This window comes from Pituophis catenifer, unplaced genomic scaffold, assembly GCF_029215685.1.
Source record: "Pituophis catenifer annectens isolate HBS135680 unplaced genomic scaffold, rPitCat1.0.hap2 SCAF_6, whole genome shotgun sequence".
In the NCBI taxonomy this organism is placed as follows: domain Eukaryota; kingdom Metazoa; phylum Chordata; class Lepidosauria; order Squamata; family Colubridae; genus Pituophis; species Pituophis catenifer.
Window position 1 is genome coordinate 96,655,451 of NW_027256886.1, and position 21,867 is coordinate 96,677,317.

General features: G+C 38.2%; 1 protein-coding gene across 1 annotated transcript in view; it reads right to left on the minus strand.

Annotated features, from left to right (window-relative positions):
* The window catches only part of PIK3AP1 (phosphoinositide-3-kinase adaptor protein 1), a 162,034-nt gene that overhangs the window by 126,179 nt on the left and 13,988 nt on the right, over positions 1 to 21,867 (minus strand). The window contains exon 2 of the mRNA XM_070945012.1: positions 18,709 to 19,116. Within this exon, the coding sequence (XP_070801113.1) occupies positions 18,709 to 19,116 (408 nt within the window). The remainder of the gene's footprint in view (positions 1 to 18,708; positions 19,117 to 21,867) is intronic.

Consider the following 21,867-nt stretch of genomic DNA (forward strand, 5'->3'; position numbering starts at 1 on the left):
CCCATCCTATCTGTATTAACACTAATTATAAGTAAACATTCAGACTGCAGAAAGTTACATAACATCAAGTCAGTACCCACAAATTTGTTCTTCATAAGACAAGCAAGCGGATGCTCTTTTTCACAAGCCAGAAAGTTTTGTTCCTCACGAGCCACCTTTTTCCATGATTTTGAAACTCAAAGAATTGAGGGGGTACCTTATTTTCCGGTGTATAAGACGACCCCCGAATTTTCCTGTTAAAATATAGGGTTTGGGCTATATTCACCGTATAAGACTACCCCTCTTCCAACGCACACCAAATAAAAATTAAAAAACATTAACTGGCTCACCCACAATGTAAAAGCAGCTGTGCTAGACCCAAAATGTCCCCTGAAACAAGCAGGAACCTCACACAGCCAAAAAAGCCCCCCAAAAAAACCAACTTTCACATTTTACACACACACACACAACATAACACAACTGGCTCACCCACAATGTAAAAGCAGCTGTGCTAGACCCAAAATGGCCCCTGCAACAAGCAGGAACCTCACACAGCCACAAAAAGACCAAAAAAACAACTTTCACACTTTACACATACAAAATTCCACATACAGCTTTGTGAGATTTTGTTTGTTTGTGTAGTTAGATAAGTGAAACACTACAAAAACACACTAAATCTCAGAAAGCTGAACAAATATTATTTTATTTTATTTTAATTTAATTTTTATATGAAAGCTAAATTTAAAACTTCCTAAACTTTAAATGGCTAGGTCTAAAAAAGAACAACTAAAAAAACTCCAATTAACTTTTTTTTTTAAAGATCCCAAACGGGGAAAAAAACTTACCCAATAGAACAGGGGTCTCCAACCTTGGCAACTTTAAGACTTGTAGACTTCAACTCCCAGAATTCCTCAGCCAGCTTTGTTTTGCTGGCTGAGGAATTCTGGGAGTTGAAGTCCACAACTCCCTGCCTGCTTGATTGCAGGCAGGGAGTGGCTTGCTGATGGAATGGATTCAGGCAAGCGAAGCAAGGCAAGCGTTGCGGCTAGCAGCTAAGGTAAGCAAGCTGGAGGGGGAAAACTTTATTCCTTCTCCATGGCTCTGGCAATCCCAGCTGAGTTGCCTGATTAGCAGATCGTCAGAGCTTGGATTGCCAGAGCCATGTGAAAGGAGAAAAGTTTTTTCCTTCTCTATGGCTCTGGCGATCCCAGCTGAGTTGCCTGATTAGCAGATCGTCAGAGCTTGGATCGCCAGACCCATTTAAGGCTCGTCAGAGCCTTTCGGGCTGGTCTGCCTGGTTACAGGAGAACGACACCCGGCGTATAAGACGACCCCCAACTTTTGAGAAGATTTTCATGTGTTAAAAAGTCATCTTATATGCCGGAAAATATGGTACATACCTTAGCCATTTTTAAGCACTAAGGTCAGGGGACCGAGAAATATTTTCTAACCCTAACTAAACAGAGAAAAGTTGTTTTCTTCACATCTCTCAAGGATTAAGTGATTTTCCTGCATATTGCAGAGAGTTGGATTCTTGTAGTTCAACTCTAGGATTGATTGATAGATATCAGAAGAGCCAGTTCTGACAAGGTTCACCTAGTACTAGGTAGAGTTGATAGACAAAAATCCTCAGAAAGAGGAATTCTCCTCTAAATATTCTACAAGTTCTCTTCCTTTTTTTTTAATTTTAAAAACAAACTTTATTCAATTTAAAAAGATAAAAGATTATACAAAACGTTCTTAATTCTATAAAAAAGTACAATTCTAAATTACATATATACTCAAACTAACAAACAGGATTATCTATCTATATTTGAACATGTAAATACATATATACATTAACCTTGATTTCTTAATGATGGTGTAAATTTGTTACCCTTAATTTCTTACTGTATTTGACTTTAGTTTTTTTTCCATCGATTGATCCATTCATACCATCTGTCCCATATTTTGTAATACTGTGAGTCTTCCTTGTTGTTTAATTTTAAAGTTAATCTATCCATTTCTGCACATATGAATATTTTTTGGATTATTTGTTGTTCTGTTGGCAACTTTTCTAATTTCCAGGATTGGGCTAGGGTTAATCTGGCCACCGTAATTATATGTAATGTGATGTATTTTATTTCTTTTCTACTACTTAAGTATGCCTAATAAAAAAAATTCAGGTTTTCGGTAAATCTCTTCTTCTGTTATTTCTGTTATCCATATTCTAATTTTCATCCAAATTTTTTCAATTTTTGGGCAAAGCCACCAAAGATGTTAAAGGTTCCCAGTGATTTTCTGCATTTCCAACATATCGGATTACAATTTGGGTAAATTTTTGCCAATCTAGCAGGGGCTAGGTGCCACCTATACCACATCTTATAGTTGTTCTCTTTGTACGTTGTTGCCTTCGTTATTCTACAATTATTTTCCCATATCATTTCCCACTCTTCTAATTGTATACTTCTTCCAATGTTCCTAGCCCAAACTATCATTTGGCCTTTCACTATGTTTTCTGCCAGGTCGAACTCTAGTAGGTATTTATAGATCTTTGAAATTAATTTTCCCTCTTTAGTTTCTAATAATTTATCTAATTGGTTGGATCCTTCTTCACTGTCTTTTTTATATCTAGTTTGTATTAGTAAATACGGCCACCAGTCTAATTCTATACCCTGGTCCCTGAGCTCTTGGCGAGATTTAAGTCTCCCATTAATATCCAGAATTTCTTTGTATCGTATTATTTTTTGAGTAGGTGGTGTGTTGGGGTGCATTGTATTGGGGTGCATTGTTGCCTCTAATGTAGATATCCAGCCTGGGACTTTCATATATGGCTTAGGACCTGGGTACTTACGAGACCGTCTTTTGCCACCAATAGCCTCCCACCAACCAGTTCGTTCTCACAGGGAGGGACTACTCAGGGTACCGTCAGTCAAATTATGCCAACTGGCGACTCCCAGGGGGAGGGCCTTCTCTGTGAGGGCTCCAACCCTTTGGAATGAACTGCCCCCGGAGATACGGAATATCCCTGATCTCCGTGCTTTCCGCCATGCCCTCAAGACCCTGATGTTCCAACAGGCGCGGCTAAACATATGAACATGTAAATGAATTTTTTAAATGTTATCTAATTCTGGGTTTTATTTAATTGACCAAACTAAGTAATAATTTTAATTAGCAATTTTATGATGTTTGTGTGTCTATATTTTTCTTGACTGTACACCGCCTTGAGTCCTACGGGAGAAAGGCGGTATAGAAATATAATAAATAAAATAAATAAAATAAAATATAGTGCTTACATTTAATTCCAACCAGGTGTCAATTAGTGAATGTCTAATTATATGGTTTTTAAAATGTTTGTATGTTTTGTTTCCGATGTTCCACAAGTAAGCATGCCAGCCTTTTAATAAGTCGTGGCCTTCCAATTTCAATACTCTTTGGTTGTCCAAATTAACCCAATCCTTAATCCATATTAGACTTGCCGCTCTATAATATTTTTCCCAGGCTGGTAGGCCAAAGCCTCCTCTGGTTTTATCGTCTTGTAATATTTTTAAATTTATCCTCGATTTTTCCCCTCCCATATAAATTTTGCAATTAATTTATTCAAATTTGTAAAAAAAAAAATTTCTAATTTAACAGGAATAGTTTGAAATAAGTAGAGGATCTTGGAAGTATATTCACCTTTATCGCCGCGATTCTTCCTAGCAGCGATAGTTTAAGTTTCCCCCATCTCTCTAGGTCTTTTTTAATTTGTTGTATTAGTTCTCCATAATTGTTATCCTTAATTGCTATATTTCTAGTTGTCAAATTTATACCTAAATATTTTATCTTTTTAACTACTTGCAATCCCGATTGTTGTTCCAGTTCTTCTATTTGTTTTATTGTTAGATTTTTGGTTAGTATTTTAGTCTTGTTTTTATTAATTTTTAATCCTGCCACCCTGCCGAATTTCTCAATTTCCTCCATCAATTTTAATTGTTTCTCTAATGGGTCTTCTGTGAAGAATACAAGGTCAACAGCAAAGGCTTGGACCTTGTATTCTTCTCCTTTTACTTTAAGTCTTTTTATATTTTTATTTAGTCTAATTCTCCTAAGCAAATTCTCCAGGGTTAAAATAAAAAGTAGGGGTGAGAGTGGGCACCCTTGTCTTACTCCTCTACTTATTTCAAAGAAATCTGTTAATTCCCCATTAACTAATAGTCTTGCCTTCTGATGTGTGTATATTGTAGATATTATCTTTTCAAATTTCTCTCCGAATTTCATATTTTTTATTTGTTGTGTCATGAATTTCCAATTGACCCGATCGAATGCTTTTTGTGCATCCAGAAAAACAAGCACTGCTTGCTTCTCTGGATGCACCTCATAGTATTCTATTATGTTGATCACCATTCTTAAATTATTTTTAATTTGTCTTGTCGGCAAGAATCCATTCTGATCTGGATGTATTCTGTTATTTAATATTGTTTTTAATCTATTCGCCATTAAATTCATAAAAATTTTATAGTCGGTATTTAGTAGGGAAATTGGCCTATAATTACTAATTTGTGTTGTATCTGTCCCTTCTTTGTAGATTAATAAAATATGTGCTTCTTTCCAAGATTCTGGTATTTTTGCTTCTTTTAATGCCTCGTTGTAAACCTCTAATAATATTCCATTTAATGATGTTCCTAATCCTTTGTATAGTTCTATTGGTAGCCCATCTGTTCCCAGGGTTTTATTATTTGTTTGTTTCCTAATAATTTCCTGTAGTTCTTCCGTCGTAATCTCCCTATTTAGCATCTTTTTTTCCTCTTCCGTTATCATGGGCATTTCCTCCTTTTTTAAATATTGATCTATTTCTTCTACTTCCACCTTTTCTTGTTTATATAGGCTTTGAAAGAATTGAATTGCTATTTCTTTCTTTTTTTCTGGGCTCTGATGCAGCTTACCTTCATTGTCCTGTAGTTAATGAATTATTCGTTTTTCCCTTTCTTTTCTTAATTTATAAACCATCCACCTCCCCGGTTTATTTGCCTGTTCAAATTGATTTTGTCTTATAAATTTTAATGCAGTGACATATTTTTCTTGTTCAAGTATGTTCAATTTGTGTTTAGCAGCCGTCCAATTAACTTTTATCTGTTCATCCCCCAGTCTTTCCTGTAATTTCTCTTTGCAATTTTTAATCTCACTATAAACTTTATTATATTCCTTTTCCCTCTCCTTTTTTCTTTTGCTATTATAGGCTAATGTTATTCCTCTGATGTAGGCTTTTGTTGTGTCCCACAAATTTTGTAAAGATGTCTGGCTTTTATTATTAACCTTGAAGAACCACTTCAGTTCTTCTTCTATTCTTTCAATATATTCTTTTTTTTTCATTACTTGTGTATTCATCATCCATCTGCTTTTCCCCTTTCTCCATCCTCTCCATTCTATTATTAATGGGTTATGATTGGCCCAATCATTTGTCCCTATTTCTACTGATTGAATCTCGTGTGTTAAGGTCTTCGTAGCCCATACCATGTCTATCCTCAACCAAGATTTGTGAGGGTTGGAGTAATATGTATATTTTTCCTCTTTGGGGTTGTATAATCTCCAAACGTCTACTAAATTTAGTTCTTATAGTTCTTATAAAAATGTTTTCGGCAACAAATTTTTCTTATTTTTTTTATTCTGATTACTTCTATAATCTTTTTTTGGATCTACAATAGCATTAAGGTCGCCTAGTAGGCATACATTTTCTATATTTTGTTCTATTATTTTTTCATGTAGGTTTTGGTGAAATTCTTTTTGTTCGCTATTTGGTGCATATACCACAACTAATAACACATTTTTATCTTTAAGATTAACTTCAATCATCACAGTTCTTCCTATTTTATCTACATATTTGAGTTTGCTTTCTATTTCTTCTTTAACATAGACTGCTATTCCTTTTTTTTTCTCACCTGTTAATGACATGTATAATTTCCCTAGTTTTTTACATTGTAGATACTTTTCTTCTTGTTTTCTTATGTGAATTTCTTAAAGGCATATTATGTCTGCTTTTTGTTTGATTAATTTTCTAACTGTTTGATTTCTTTTTACAGGAGAGTTAAGTCCGTTTATGTTTATTGATATGATTTTCAAATTTCTATCCATTTTTAAAAGTTAGTCTTCTTTCTTTTTGTTCCTTTACTTCCTTTCTCTTTTTTTTTGCTTGGTCTTGTGCTCTTGTCGTTACTCCTTTTTCTTCTTCTTGAATTTCCCCTTCTTCCTCTTTTTCTTTCTCCTTATTGTTCTCTTTTTACTTTTATTGAAAAAGTTTTTCAAATACAAGTTTTTCCCCCTTTCCCCCCCAACCCCCCCCTCCCCCTCCCCTCCCCCCATGGCTTCTCCAAGATGAAATCCAAATTGATATCACATTATATAATACTTTACCACCCTTTTACACCACCCCCTATGTGCTAAACATTTCTTTCTAACATTATTATTATATCCCCCGTATACTAGATATTTCAAAACAGCATTTGGCTATAAAACTATATAATAGATCCTAATTTGGCATTTATTCTACTCATAATCTACCCATTTCCTCCACCCCCATACGTATATCTCTTAATTCAGATCTTTTAAGTATATTAATATCTAAACATAACATCCGTTTTCCTAAACTAAGCAATCAGTAACCTAACCTATCTCCTTGTACCATATCAATTTTATTTCACCCACTTTCCTGCAGGTCTACCATACATAATATATTTAATATCTTTATTCTTCTGCCCGTATCATTAAAAGATATTTCCATATATAAATAAAATCCTCAAATGACTTTAAATTTGTATTCCATATAGTATCTTCTGTAATGTCTTTCAACTAGATTGTTAATTCCATCGACCATGTTCGGGTAACATCAAATCCTGCTTCCAACAGTGTATTTAGTATCTTCAATTACCATCTGCCCCCATCATTTATAGGTATTTCTGTATATAAACGCCCCCCCCCCCGAGTGACTTTATATTTATATTCCATATAGTATCTTCTGTAATGTCTTTTGTCTAGATTATTAATTCCAACCACCACGTTAGGGTAACAACCAGATCATCTGCATGCCCCTATTCCATAGTTCTCTTGCCTTGTAGCTCAACATATGCGTAGTCCATCTTTCATAGAGTCCATAATAGAAAGTTCCAGTCCACTCAATCACAGGCCATCTTCCACATCCCAAAGACACCAACACTGCGGAGTTCTGTTATTCTTCTCAAAATAGTATAAGTCTGTAATTTGTCTCCGTTATGTTTTCATATATCTGCCTAATAAATCGTCTCTAAATAACTGGCATTAGTCTGTTGGGTAAAAAAGTTTTTTTAGTTTAAAATTTTTAAGTTTTGTAGAACCTGCTTCTTCTTTTCTTAACTTGTTGTGGCTTAGATCCCCACCATGGTTGCTTTTTTAAGACTTGTATGTTAACTGATTGAATTACATGCTGGTCTTTAACTTGATAAGACATCAAATTGAGATCCAAAGCCGCCTCTCTTATATTTATAGGTGATCCCACTATAGCCTCTGAGGGTGAATCCAAAAGCGGCTCATCCAAAAAGCCCTCTGTAACTTGTTGTTTTTCCATTACCTCCATCTCCATCTGCTTACCCTGAGCTGCAATCTCTTGTTCATTTTGCTTTTCTTTGTCACCCTCCTGTATTCCTGACACTGATGACATACGTGGAGATGTTGGGCCCATTTTAAAAACCTTGTAGTAAAATTCTTCCGCTTTTTCAACAGTGTTTAGTTGATATCTTTCTCCTTGATATCTCAATATTATATCAACTGGAGCATCCCACCTAAATGGGATGTTTTGTTTCTTTAGCTCAGTCACCAAAAATCCAAAGTCTTTTCTGTCTTTTAACATCTTAGACGGCAGCTCTTTATATATCCGGATCTTTATTCCATTCACTTCTAGAGTGGAGTTATAAGACTTTTGCACAATAACATTTCTTATTCCTTTATCAGTAAAATAAATCACCACATCTCTAGGCAATTGCCTTTGCTTTGCCACCCAAGAATTTACTCTGTAGACCTTATCAATTTTACAGAATACTTCTTCAGAGCTGACCTTTAAAATCACAGCCAGAGCTTCAGCAGACATCTTTCTCAAATCCTCTCTGCTATTTTCCTTTATTCCCCTCAGTCTGATTGCAAATTCCATGGATCTGAATTGCATCATTGTAACTTCATTTTCAATCCTTTGCGTTATATTATCTACATTGTAAGTCTTATGATCAGCTTCCTTCATTTTTGACTCTACTTCTAAGCTATTTTCTTGAATCATTGTCAAATCATTTTCAATTCTTTGCATTTTATTATCCAAATTATAAATCTTATAATCAGCTTTCTTCATTTTAGACTCTATTTCTAAATTGATTTCTTCCAATTTTTTATCCATTTGTACAATTACTTCTGAAAAACCTTTCAAATCTGTTACAATATATCGCTTCAGGTTATCATACTTTTGTTGAACCAACTCTTTAATTTCCTGTCTAAATTTTTCAAAATTCTGGTTCATATTCTCATCATGTCTTGCCAACGCCTCCACAACAAATTCCTTTAAGTCTTTAAAACCATTCTTCTGCGTCTGTAAGTTCAAGAATTGCTCTTGTGATTTATAAATGGGGGAGCCCCCCCCCACAGCTTTGTTGTCTGGCTTTGTCAGCTTTAGTGCCATCCTGCCACGCAAACAGACTCTTTTTAAAGAAAAAATCTTCTCTCCACACAATATCAATATCAAGTCTCTAAAAAAGGAGAAACATGAAGCAGAAATTTTTCCCCTTCTCTTCTAGCCAGCACTATTACTTCAGATACTTTGTAGCATATTAAGCCATTCAGACGGAAGGACTTTCACTTTCAGCTTTCTTCTCAAGCCTCTAAAGTCAACCGCCATTTTAAACTTTTTTTTCCCCTTTCACTCTTTCTTCATTCTTAAAATCAGTCATAGGGTTGTTACAAATACTTGCAGTTTAGAGTCCCAAATCCGGATTTCATCCTGCTTAAGCAATCTGTTAGTTTTCGCTGATTAGGTTGGTCACATCGTCTAGCTCTGCAAGGCGCAGAGTTCCCCCGAAGCCTGGAGCAGCGGCGAGCTGGATAGGGAGCCTCATCCTGCTTCCTCCCCAAGAGTAAAAAAAAAAAACTCTGGGGATTTCGCAGAGGGCTCTACCTATTCTCGCCGGCTCTCCTCACATTTCCTTAAAGAAACGGAGTTTTTCGAGCCGCCTCTCAGCTGTAAAGGCAGCTCTTTACGGGTCTAAAAGACCGTCTAGCGATGACGGAAGCCAAACCAGAAGCCCTCCTTATTGTTCTCTTCACGTAGGGTTATTTGGTCTTCTCGTCTCGATATTATTTGGCCTCCCCTTCTCGGCTCCTCTCCTCTGCCATCTGTCCCTTCTTGTTCTATAACCTGGTCATATAAGTTTTGTGCTTTTTCTATCGTATCAACTCTTATCTTTTTCCCCTTCCACATGGCTAGTACTCCTTCCGGCAGTAACCATCGAAATAGTATTTGTTTTCTGTTTAATAATGCAAACAGGAATCCATAATCTTTCCCCCACTCTCTAATTCTTTTTGGTATTTGTTTTAATGCTATTATCTCTTTTTGTTTGTAATATATTGGTTCTTCTTTAGCTATTTTAAAGACAATATCTCTGACCTTCTTTCTTACAAAACGTACATGGACTTCTCTTGGGAGTCTGTGCTGTCTCGCATAGTTGGTATTCACTCTAAACACTTTGTCTGTTTCATTAATGATCTCTTCCTTATCTCTTTGCAAGATCTCAGCAATCATTTCAGCCATTATTTGTGTCAGATCTTCATCTCTTTCCTCTCTTACATTTTGAAATCGTGGGTAGAATGCCGCTTTTTCCATTTCCAATTGTGCTACCATATTTTCAAGTTCTTTATTAAGGCCCGTCATTTTTACATCTAGCAACTCTAATTTCTCTTCTGTACGTTCTGTTTTTTTTTTTTCTATAGTTGTGATCCTTTAGTCGTTTTTTGAAATCATCTCCTGAATGGAGTCCATTTTTCCATCTAATTTTTGAATATCTTCTTTGACCAAATTTTTAATTTCATCTAAATCTCTCCTGGTTTCCTCATGATTTTTAAACATACACTCTTGCATTTTTTACATAGTCTCTTGTATTGTTATTAACGTGGTCTGTACCGTCTGCATGCTCATGGTCAGGGTTTGTTTTTCAGTTGGGAAAATTCCTTCTATAGTTTTTTGCGTCGCTGGAGATGCCATTAATCCGGTTGGTGTTGGAGTAACCTTCTTCCCTGTCTTTACTGTGGTTACTGTAGTAGATGTCATTTCTTTCAAAATTTTATATTGTTTTTCTAAAATTCTATCAACTGTTTCCCAAATCAGCATCCGCTTCTCAATCAATTTTTTTGTACTATTTGATATTAAGATTTTAAATAAAGTTAAATAACTTCTATTTCTATTATTCTTATGGTAGATATATTCTAATTAATTTTCAATTCAGTTAGTTATACTATACACAACTATAAATACTATATATCCTATAAAAGTATATTGTATAATATTCTACCGCTTATGTAATTAATTGATTTTCTAATAGATGTTCAATCAAAACATAAAAAAACAAATTATTACAATATTACAATATTTAAGCAATACTAAGTTAATATATATATATATATTAATTAATACTATTTGAGTTAAATTGATCTTCTAATAAATAATTAAAGTAATTAAAGATAAGTTAATTAAGAAATAATTACAAATAAATAAATTACAATAGTTATAATTACACAGTAAGAAAATTGATAATTATTATATTTAGAATATCTTAAAAATATATATAGTATCTAAATATACAAATATATATAGATTTTGCTTTTATAGATTAATTACATAAAATTTACTGTTCTTTGCACGGATCACGTTTTTGCAGTTCTCCAAAATCCACCAATATTAGTCCACTCTTCTTGAAGTTAGAAAGTTAAAAGTTAGAAAGCAAAAAGGAAATTTCCAGTCTTTCACTCTTACTGTCCAAAATGGCGATCGTTATTTTCCAGATTCTTAATGTCCCAATTTAGTTGTTGTCTATATTGTTCTTCTCCGTCGGTGTAGTTTAGCTCTTCTTCCCGCGTCCGGAATAAGGGCTCTCCTCGGCGCAGCGGGAGACCGCACCTCTCCACACCTCCTCCTCTGAAGTATCCCTCTTTCTGTCAGTCCACCCCAGGACCGATCTCTCCCACAACGGGCTCTGAAACACTGAAAAATCGGCACGGAATATGGAGCACTCCTTCTCCGTGCCGCTTCGACCCTTGCCTCAACCGGAAGTCTCTACAAGTTCTCTTCCAATGTGTGCATCCTATTATACTCTAATTTTACAAAATAAGTGGCAAAGGCATAAACATTCAGGAAATGGCTATGGTGCTTGACAACCTAATTTTTAGTTAAGTGACATCAATCAATCAGAATAGAGCTGGAATGGACCTTGGAGATCTTCTACTCCAATCCTCTGCTCAAGCAAGAGACCCTATACAATTTGAGACAAGTGGTTGTCCAGTCTCAAAAACCTCCATGATGAAGCACCCACTTCTGAAGGCAAGCTGTTCCACTAGTTAATTGTCCACACTGTTAGGAAGTTTCTCCTTAATTCCAGATTGCTCCTCTCCTTGATTAGTTTCAACCCGTTGTTTCTTGTCTTGCTTTCTGGTGCATTGCTCTTCTCTGCACTTTTTCCAAAGTCTCAACATCTTTTCTGTAATATAGTGACCAGTCCCATACAATTAAAACAGCAGTCTCCAACCTTTCCAGCTTGGTAGCACGGGGGGGGGAGTGGCAAGTGCATGTGTGAGTGGCAAGTGAGTGGCAAGTGCATGTGAGCATGTACAGCTCCAATTGCTGAAGCTGTTGTGGCTCGCCAGCAGCCTGCGCCGATCGTGGTTGATCCCGATGACAAGGAGGCTGGTGTGGTGTCGCGCCAGTAGCCTGCACAGTCGGCGCTCGCGTCAGACAGTGAGGAGGCTGAAGAGGATGTGGTGCCAGAGGCAGAGACTCAGCCAGGGCCTTCAGAACCTCCAGAGGCTCCTTCAAGTGGACAGAGCAAAGTAGAGGAGCCTCTTCTCAATGCTCGAACACGCAGGGCTGCCAAAAGGCAGGAGTGGCTACTCAGGAGGAGGAGGTCTCCTCGAGAGTAAGGCTTGAGGATAATTGGCCACTCCCTTAGCCTATTTAAGTCACACACCATTAGTAAGTTTCTTGCTGGAAACAACTTGTAATTATCATCAGAGCATTTTTGGAAAAGTCTTATTGTATTTTGTTTTCTGGGCTGGTTACCAACCTTTGCCAGACTTTGGTTTATTCTTGCTACTTAATAAATTTGATAAGGACTGTTGGTGCGTGTCAATATCCTCGGAAATCCAGAGCTGGGTCAGAACAGAAGCAATTGAAGCTTTCCACACTTGCACATTCACCCATCACTCATGCAAATGGAGCTATGCATGTGCACACGCTTGCCCACCACTTGCAAGAGCCAGTTCCAAATGGGCCGCGGCCCAGTAGTGGGTCGTGACCCAGGGGTTGGGGACCTCTGTGTTAAAATATTAGCTTATATTCTTATATAAGATAAGATATATAAGATATACTTATATATCTTTTCTGGTCCTGCATAGAAAGAAGTGAAAATATATTGAGAAAGAGCTCTTTGTAGCCCAAAAGCAACTACAAAAAAATCTTGTAGAGCACACTAATTATTTAGCAATTACAGTGCATTCAGAAAGTAGTCAGACCCTCTTCATTTTTGTCAATTTTGTTATGATGCAGCCTGATTCTACAGTTGAAATTTAATTTTTGTCATTAATTATACTCAGTATCTCATAACAATAAAGTGAAAACAGAAATTTAGATATTTAAATAACGTTGTGAAGTTATTGTATATCCTATGTGTTAATATTGAAAGATGACGATAACTACTTCGGCTTCCTTCTCAGCAACATCATCGGCTGCCCCAAGTCTGGCAAGCCAGAGATCATTGGATAATTTTTTGCCACAGGAAAGAAACGCAATGCAGGCGGAAACAAAAGCAATGTTTCAATCTATACAGGAGTCATTGACTAAATTACATGAAAGAATACAAAAATGGATGATAAAGTAGAAAATATCCAACAAATAATGATAAAGAACAAAGAAAGAATTTAAAAAGTAGAGGAAAAATCAGAACAAACTGAGAAAAAGGTGGTGGAAATAGACCAGAGATTGACCCAGGTGGACAAGAGCCTGGAGACCTTGATAATATCCTTGGAGATGGAAAAGGCTGAATACTTCCTAAGATTTCAAAATATAGAAGAAGAGAAGGGGGAAGACCTTCCCGATAAAATGGCAGAGTTGTTGGCTGAAATCCTGGAAGTGAGCAAGCAGGAGGCATCATCTGAGATGGATGAAATTTTTCGGGCTATGTAAAGAGGAATAAACTCCCAAGAAAAGTACACATTAGGTTCTTGAAAAAGACGACGAGAATGGAAATACTTCAAAAAGCTAAAGGAAAGCCAATGGCGTATAAAGAGAGAGAAATAATGATTCTAAAAGAAATATCGAGAAGATATAAGAAGATTGTGAGATATAAGAAGAGAATACCAATTTTTGGAAAGAAAATTGATTAAATATGATGTACACTTCAGATGGTTGATACCTGAAGGTTTATTGCTGACTTGATATGAGAAAAGATTCAGGTTAGATTCAACAGACAAGGCAATTGAGTTCGAAGATCAACACTTTGCCATGGAGGAAGAGAACAAGAAAAGAGAGAAAACAGATGATAAGAGACAAAAAGTATTGTTTGGAGAAGAACCACTACAATTAAAAGAGAGTGAAATGGAGCAAAAAGAAAAAGTGGAACGGGAAGAAGTTAGAGCAAAAGAACAGAGAGAAATAAGAACCACTAGAACAATTAGACCTATTTACAGGTAAAAGGTGAAGAAATTACTTTCATGTCAGTTAATGTTAACGGATTGAATTCTCCAATAAAAAGGAAAAACTTTTTTAACAAAATAAAAAAATTGAACTTAGATCTGATCTGTCTCCAGGAAGTACATATTAAAAATGACCATTATAAACTTTTGGAAAACCCTAAAATAAAAAAAGAGGGGTGGCCCTCTTCATCATCAAAGAATCAATAGAATCAAAACAAATTTACAAAGATGAAGAGGGGAGAATTCTGATGGTAGAAGTAATGATAAATTTTAAACAGACACTATTAACAGTAATATATGCACCAAATACCAAGCAAGAAGTCTTTTATGAACAACTACATAAGAAAATTATAGAAACAGAGTATGATAACATTTGTATTGTGGGAGATTTCAACACAATTGTCGATGTAAAATTAGACTATTAAAGTAGTAAAACAAACCAAAAGCTAGAAACAGAGGAGTCAACCCATTCTTGGCCACTCCTGGGACCTTGCAGGAGAACATACAAGAAGTAGAAGTGGAATCAAGCACTTGGGCAGACAATAATTCAATAAAAGCTAAATGAAAAGGATAAATAAGGAAACTAAGATGGACATTAAAGCAGTCAGCACTGAAAGATAAACAGTTTATACCAAAAATGGAGAAGGAAATGGATTTCTTTTTTAAAAAGAATAAAAATGGAGAAACATCCCTGCAAAATGTATTTGGGATACGGCCAAAGCATACGTTAGGCAATTAGCGATCTCTTATATAGGAAGGAAAAATAAGGAGAAGAAGAAAAGACAAAAGGGATTAGAAGAGTATAAAAATCTTGAATTGGAATTACAGAGAGACCCACTTACTAAATGGTAAAAACCAAATGGAATTAGTAAAACATGAATTAAACATCAGAGAAAGAGGAATTGGCACAAAAAATAAAAGCAGCCAAACAGAACTTTTTTGAAAATGCAAACAAGGGAAATGGCTGGCATTCAGACTTAAAAAAGAGAAAGAAAATAAATCATTATCTGAAAATAGCAGTTTGGTTATCTACAATTGAGGCATTGATACACCCAAATGTCATAAATATGAAAAAAATCATAAGATATAAGGACATACTAAATGAAAGGGGAGAACTAAAAACTAAACAAGAACTAAACAGATCAGGGATTGATTTATCATGTTGGCCACAATTACAGATACAATCCAGATACGAAAAAGACAGAAAGGCATATGGGTTTTATAAAGAACCAAATGAGCTAGATCAGATGCTAATGGGAGCAGATGAAAACATTAATTAAGAGGATATATAGTTATTTAGTAACCATTAAATTGGAGGAAGAACAAGTAAAAGAAACTATGATAATTTGGGCTAAGAATTTTGTCTATACAATTGGATTAGACAAATGGCAGAAATTATGGAATAGAAACTACAAGCTTACAATATCAACAGCGTACAAAGAAAATCTCTATAAAATGTTTTATAGATGGCACTTGTCACCTGCAAGAATAGCAAATATGTACAAAGATAAATCTGTCAAATGTTGGAAATGTAACCAAATACCAGGTTCATATTATCACATGTGGTGGACGTGTTCCAAAGCAAAAAAATATTGGAAGAAAATTTGCATATGACTAGAAGCTAAGATAGAACAACACATAGACTTGAAACCTGACATATTCCTGCTGGACATGCTACCAGAAAATTATAATAAGGATAATACATATTTAATTCTACGTATTTTAACAGCAGCCAGGATTCAATATGCACAATATTGAAAAAATGAACAAACCCCCACAGATGAGAATATAATTAAAAAAATAATGCAATGTGCAGAAATGGATAGGTTAACGTTAAAAATTAAAGAAAAAGAAGATTCTGAATATTTTATGACTTTGGGAACTTTTTTACAAATGGTTAATTGATAGATATAGAGATCAGATGGATGGATTTATGTGATCAGATGGATTTATATTATACACTCACACAGAGAAAGTATATATCAGGGGTGAAATCTAAATTTTTTTGGTACCGGTTCTGTGGGCGTGGCTTGGTGGTCATGTGACTGGGTGGGCGTGGCCAGTTTGACATCATTCATGTCACTCTGCTATGCATGGGGCGCTTGGAAAAAGAGAGAGCAAGAGAGCTTTCCAACCTCTGTTTGTGTGTGTGTGTGGGAGGGAGGGAGGGAGGGAGGGAGGGAGCGATCTGAGGCCGAGGCACCCAAACTTCTGGCAGTGGCGGGGCAGCTTCTGAGCGGGCAGCTTCTGAGCAGCCAGCTCCACCTGACCTACTCCCTGAGTCTCGCCGTTCTCCTGCCCCCCCCCCAGCTCAAGCAGTGGTTTCCCTGCTCAGCCCCAACAAGCTATGCATCCATGGTGCCCATACCAGCATCCCGAGAGAAGCAGAGAAGATCATCGCTTGCAAGCAGACAAGCAGAGGTAGCAAGTGTACGCCATGCTGTGGGGAAAATGTCCTGTTGTCCCGCAGAGCCTGCCGCTGCTTGAGCTGGGGGCGGGGGCAGGAGAACGGTGAGACTCAGGGAGTAGGTCAGGTGGACCTGGCTGCTCAGAAGCTGCCCCGCCGCTGCCAGAAGTTTGGGTGCCTCGGCTTCAGATCACTCCCTCCCTCCCACACACCCACACACAAACAGAGGTTGGAGAGCTCTCTTGCTCGCTCGCTTTCCAAGTGCCCCATGCACAGCCCATTTGAGGAAAGGGCACAGACGGCTGGGCGCTTGGCTGCAGAAGGAGGCGCAGCACAATGGGGTTGTTTTGTTCACCGAGGTGGTACTTCGGGAGGACAGGCGGACATCTGCAGCTGACAACTATAATGAATATGTCCACCTGCACTCCCGAAGCACCACCGCGGCAAACAAAACAACCCCATTGCTATAGATGCATAGCTTGTCGGGGCTGAGCAGGGAAGCCACTGCTTGAGTGGGGGGGGGGGCAGTAAGCTGCTAGCTCCTTCCCCGCAGCCCTGCCATGCTTGCCTGTCTTCCACATGGACTTCTGCTTGCCTGCCTTCACAAGCTGGCCACCGGGACGCCAGGAAGGCAGCATGGAAGGCAGCCAAGCATGGCAGGACTGCGGGCCGTGGATCGGTTCGGCGGCGTGGCCAACCAGCCATTGCTCCTGGTTCAGCGAACTAGCCTCAATCTCTGCTACCTACTCACCCGAGCCGGTCCGAACCGGGAGCATTTCACCCCTGGTATATATATATGTATGTATATGTATATATATGAAGTTTAGATATTTATTTATCTGTAAATTTATTTTTAAAAAATCTCCTAGTCTTTGCTGCTGAAAAACAGCCACCACCATGTTGGGATAATATTGGGCAGATGATGAGCGGTGCCTGGTTTCCTCCGGAGATAAAATTTAGAATGGAGGCCAAACAGTTCAATCTTGGTTTCATCAGACCAGAGAATCTTGTTCCTCACAGTCCTTCAGATGCTTTTTTTCAAATTCCAAGAGGGCTTTCATAATTTTGCTTTGAGGAGAGGCTTCTGTCTAGCCACTCTGTCATAAAGCCCAGATCAGTGGAGGGCTGCAGTGATGGTTGTCCTTCTGGAACTCTGTACTTACGTAATTTTGTAGACATATAATATTGATAGCCCTGATGAAGCATCTAATTTAACAAAGTTTCATGCTATTAAATCATGGGTGTCAAACTCGATCTCATCACATGATGTCACATGATGTATCGCAACATTTTTTGTCTTTGCGGAGCCGAGGTGGGTATAGCCTGCGTGTGATCCATCTGGCCCACGGATCGCCAGTTTGACACCCCTGTAATAAATTATCCACTGACATTGGCCCGTCACTTGTAATTTTTCTCCTCTGCAATCAAATATATTTATGAAAAAAATTTCTTCCATTCAATCATGTCCATTCAATTCTTGCATAATGCCTGGACATGTCCCTTCAGATTTCTTGGCAAATATTTTCAGAAGTGGTTTGCAATTGCCTGCTTCTTAGGGCTTGAAAAAGAGTGTTTGGCCCAAGATCACCTTGGCTTTATGTTTAAGGTGGGACTAGAACTCAGGTTTCCTGATTTCTAGCCTGATATCTTTACCACTACACCAAACTACAGGTAGTCCTCAACTTACAACAGTTCATCTAGTGACAGCACTGAAAAAAGGGACTTATGATCGTTTTTCACACTTATGACCATTGCAGCATCTCCATGGTCACATGATCAAAATTCTGATGCTTGTCAACTGATTCATATTTATGACGGTTGCAGTGTCTCGGGGTCATGTGATTCCTTTTTGTGGTCTCCTGATGAGCAAAGTCAATGGGGAATGCATTGCACCACGTTATTAACTTAACAAATGCAATGATTCACTTAACAACTGTGAAAAGAAAAGTCGTAAAATGGGTCAACTCACTTAACAAATGTTTCACTTAGCAACAGAAATTTTGGGCTCAATTGTGGTTGCAATTTTAGGACTACCTTTATCTCTCAGATTTATAACATGAAACAAGGAAAAAAGCATCAGTATTTGATTTTATAATTGCATGCCAAGTTAAATATTTTGAATACGAAAAAGTGCAAGCTTTTTTTCAAGGAAGGTTTAGAAAACAATGCATGATGAAAGTCTGGCGAAAGTCTCAAATTAACCAGTTAATTAACTAATTAACTAAATTTATTTAATATTTGATTTAATTTGATTTGATTTGATTTGATTTAGATACCATCTAACTCTATTAGATTCTGGGCAGCTCACAGAAGAAAAATAAATGATACTATACAATGCAGAGTAAAGCCATACCCAGAATAGGGAGTGGAGACATTTTAAAAAAAAGATAGTACCTTACCTGCTTCTGAAATAACTTTTATGACTGCATCAACATAGGTCTCTGGTTCATCATCATAGGTAAGCTCTTTCCATTGAGACCAGTCTTTGAAAAACTCATTGTAATTCTCACATGCTGAAACACCACAGAAAAATTTCACCACTTTTGATGGAGGTTGTAGAACATTTTGCAGACTCTGAAGTACAGCAGGAATATAGAAGCTCTGTACCAATTCAGATGACAGTAGAATAATTATACACTTGCTGTTCTTGAAGAGAATCTGTTCCTCCATGGAAATAGAAGGTCTACTCTCCACTTTAGAGCTCTGAATTTCTTGGCATGAGTGCAAGAGACTCTGAAGATACTGACACCATTCATCAGCATCTTTTCCATATACAATCAGCACATTGCAAGCATCAGAGTGTTGTTCTGTTGAAAAGTAAAATAAATTTGATCTTACAAATGGGATTTTAAGCTATACTAATTGAATCGAATATCAGTGCTGCCATCGTGCTTCACCCCATCATTGCTTTGCTGATACAAGACTGCCATGAACCCTGGGGGGAGAGGGCCAACAGATAGGAAGGGGAAGACCAGAAACCTTGGTTGTACAATGGTTTAATGCACCCTGTTATTAACATAGCTGCCTGCAATTTCTGCAGGTTCAAATCTCACCAGGCTCAAGGTTGACTCAGCCTTCCATCCTTTCTAAGGTAGGTTAAATGAGGACCCAGTTGTGGGGGCAATAAGCTGACTTTGTATAAATATACAAAAGTATGAAGGCTATTGCTTAACGCATTGTAAGCCGCCCTGAGTCTCCGGAGAAGGGCGGCATATAAATTAAATTAAAAAAAAAAAACTGTGGGGGAAGGACCTGGGAAAGGGGAAAGTAAGGCAGTTTTCATATGCAAACCTCAGATCTAGCTTTTTCCTAACTTGTAACCGCTTGGCTCTAGTAAAGTATACCTTTCACTATGAATGCAGTCCAAGGCTCTTTCTTCCTAATGAACGAGTTGGGACAAGTCCAACATTAAGCAAATCAGCAGTAACAATCTACCCAGAGAATCAACTCTACTGCGGATATCGTGCAAGAGATGTCAGACCACAAAGGAGAGGAGGAGAAGATGGAGATCTGGGGGATCAGCCACTTCGAAACTGAGGGACAGTGAGGAGTATCCCCAGGCTAGAAGAAGCAGAGATACCCCCTAGAAGCAAGCTCCTGACTGAAAGCCTGGTGGTCGATCAGAGTTAGGAGATTGGAAGATTGGGATAAACCTCCCCCCAGAGTAACTCTTAGCCACGGGAGCCAATCCCAAGCCTGGCACTCCACAGAGGCATATGAGCCCTTACCAGATGAACCCGATCTCTACACGATGGTGCTTGAGCACGCAACTGATTTTCTGAGGGATCCCTTTGACAAGCTGAGAACTCAAGACCTTCCGGGGTGGCCAGATCCACCACCACCACAGCAGACCCAGGAGGCAGCAGCCCAGCCAGCAGTTGCCTGACCAGCTCCACCACCAACCCGAGCCACTCTCCTGGGAAGAGGAGACTGCAGTCCATTGGTGCTAGGAGTGAAATTCAATGGAGATGCGAAATAGCTAGCCTTCCTCCTAACCCAATTGTGGACTTACATGGAAGATATGGGGCAGACCTACTGCACAACCTGGCCAAAGTGTGGTACATCACCATGGCCTTTGAGGAGGAAGCCACATAGTGGCTGGTGGCCCTCCATGATGATGACACCATGAAACTGTGCCAGTTCAATAGATTTATGGCTGCCTTAAGGAAGCGGTTGGAAAAACCACTTGCTGACCAGAAGGTATGAACCAGGCCAAAATCCTCAAGCAAGAAAGAAGACCTGTCACAGCCTACATTCAAGAGTTCTGGAACTTGGCCAGCAAACTGGCAGATTGGCCTCAGGGCATGCTGATAAAGTGCTTCCATGAGAGGTTGGACAACAAAGTGTTCTATTCCTGTCTGTCTAGAGGGATGCCAAGGACCACCCAAGGCTGGTATGTCCTGGCAGATAAGGTGGAAATTGACTTGGCCAAGTACCATGCACATACCAACCAAAAACAGCAATGATTATTCAGGCTAAACAAAATGACAACCTTCAAAACCAGGAAAACAAAACGCCAGCCCTCACTGCTGCAGTGCCAGATGCTTTCGGTGTGGTAAAGAATGTCATTGGGCAGCTGATTGCTGAGCCTCAGCATCCATGGGAGCTAAAAAAGGGCTGTAAGGAGCCAACCATGCAGCCCTTTTAGGAAAGTGAAAGGGGAAAGCTCAGCAATAGCATGCATGGAGAGAAATCTCACTTTGCTAATCCCAAGAGAGTATTGGGACTTGAAAGAAATAGTCAGTGAACAGGATTCAGATGTGCTTCTACTCCACTAGCCCCCAAACTGCATCATTGAAATTCTACCTGGGACCAAATTACCCAAACCCAAGCTCTACTCTATGACATCGAGAGACCTGAGGAACTGAGGGTGATCATACATAAGAACTTAGCCAGGGGTTTTACTCAACCCACAAAGTCGCACATGGTGGCTCCCATGCTATTCTGGGAAAAGAAAGACTTCATCTATACATGGACTATCATGGGCTCAATGCGATCTGGGTAGAAAATGTATATCCCTACTTCTAATGAAGCACATGTTAGCCCATCTAGCAAAGGGGATTTTTTTTACCAAGCTGGACTTGAGAAAAGCCTATTACCAGTTGTTCATCAAAGAAAGGGATGAATGGAAAACTACATTTAATTTCCCCCCAGCATGTTTCCAATTCCGAGTCCTCCAGTTTGGGCTGCAGGGAGCTCCTGACATATTGATGCAATTGATTAACAAGGTTTTGGATGAACACTTATACAGATTACAGATTAACAGAGTTGGCAGGGACCTTGTAGGTCATGTAGTCTAACCTCTTGCCCAAGCAGGAGACCCTATACCATTTCTGACAAATGACAGTCCAATCTCTTCTTAAAAGCCTCCAGGGATGAAGCTCCCATAACTTCCGAAGGCAAGTTCTGTTCCATTGGTTGATTGCTCTCACTGTCAGATAATTTCTTCTTATTTCTAGGTTGAATCTCTCCTTGATCAGTTTCCATCCATTAGTCCTTGTCTGGCCTTTGGGTGCCTGTGGCAGCCCCTCAAATATTGGAACACTGCTATCATGTCT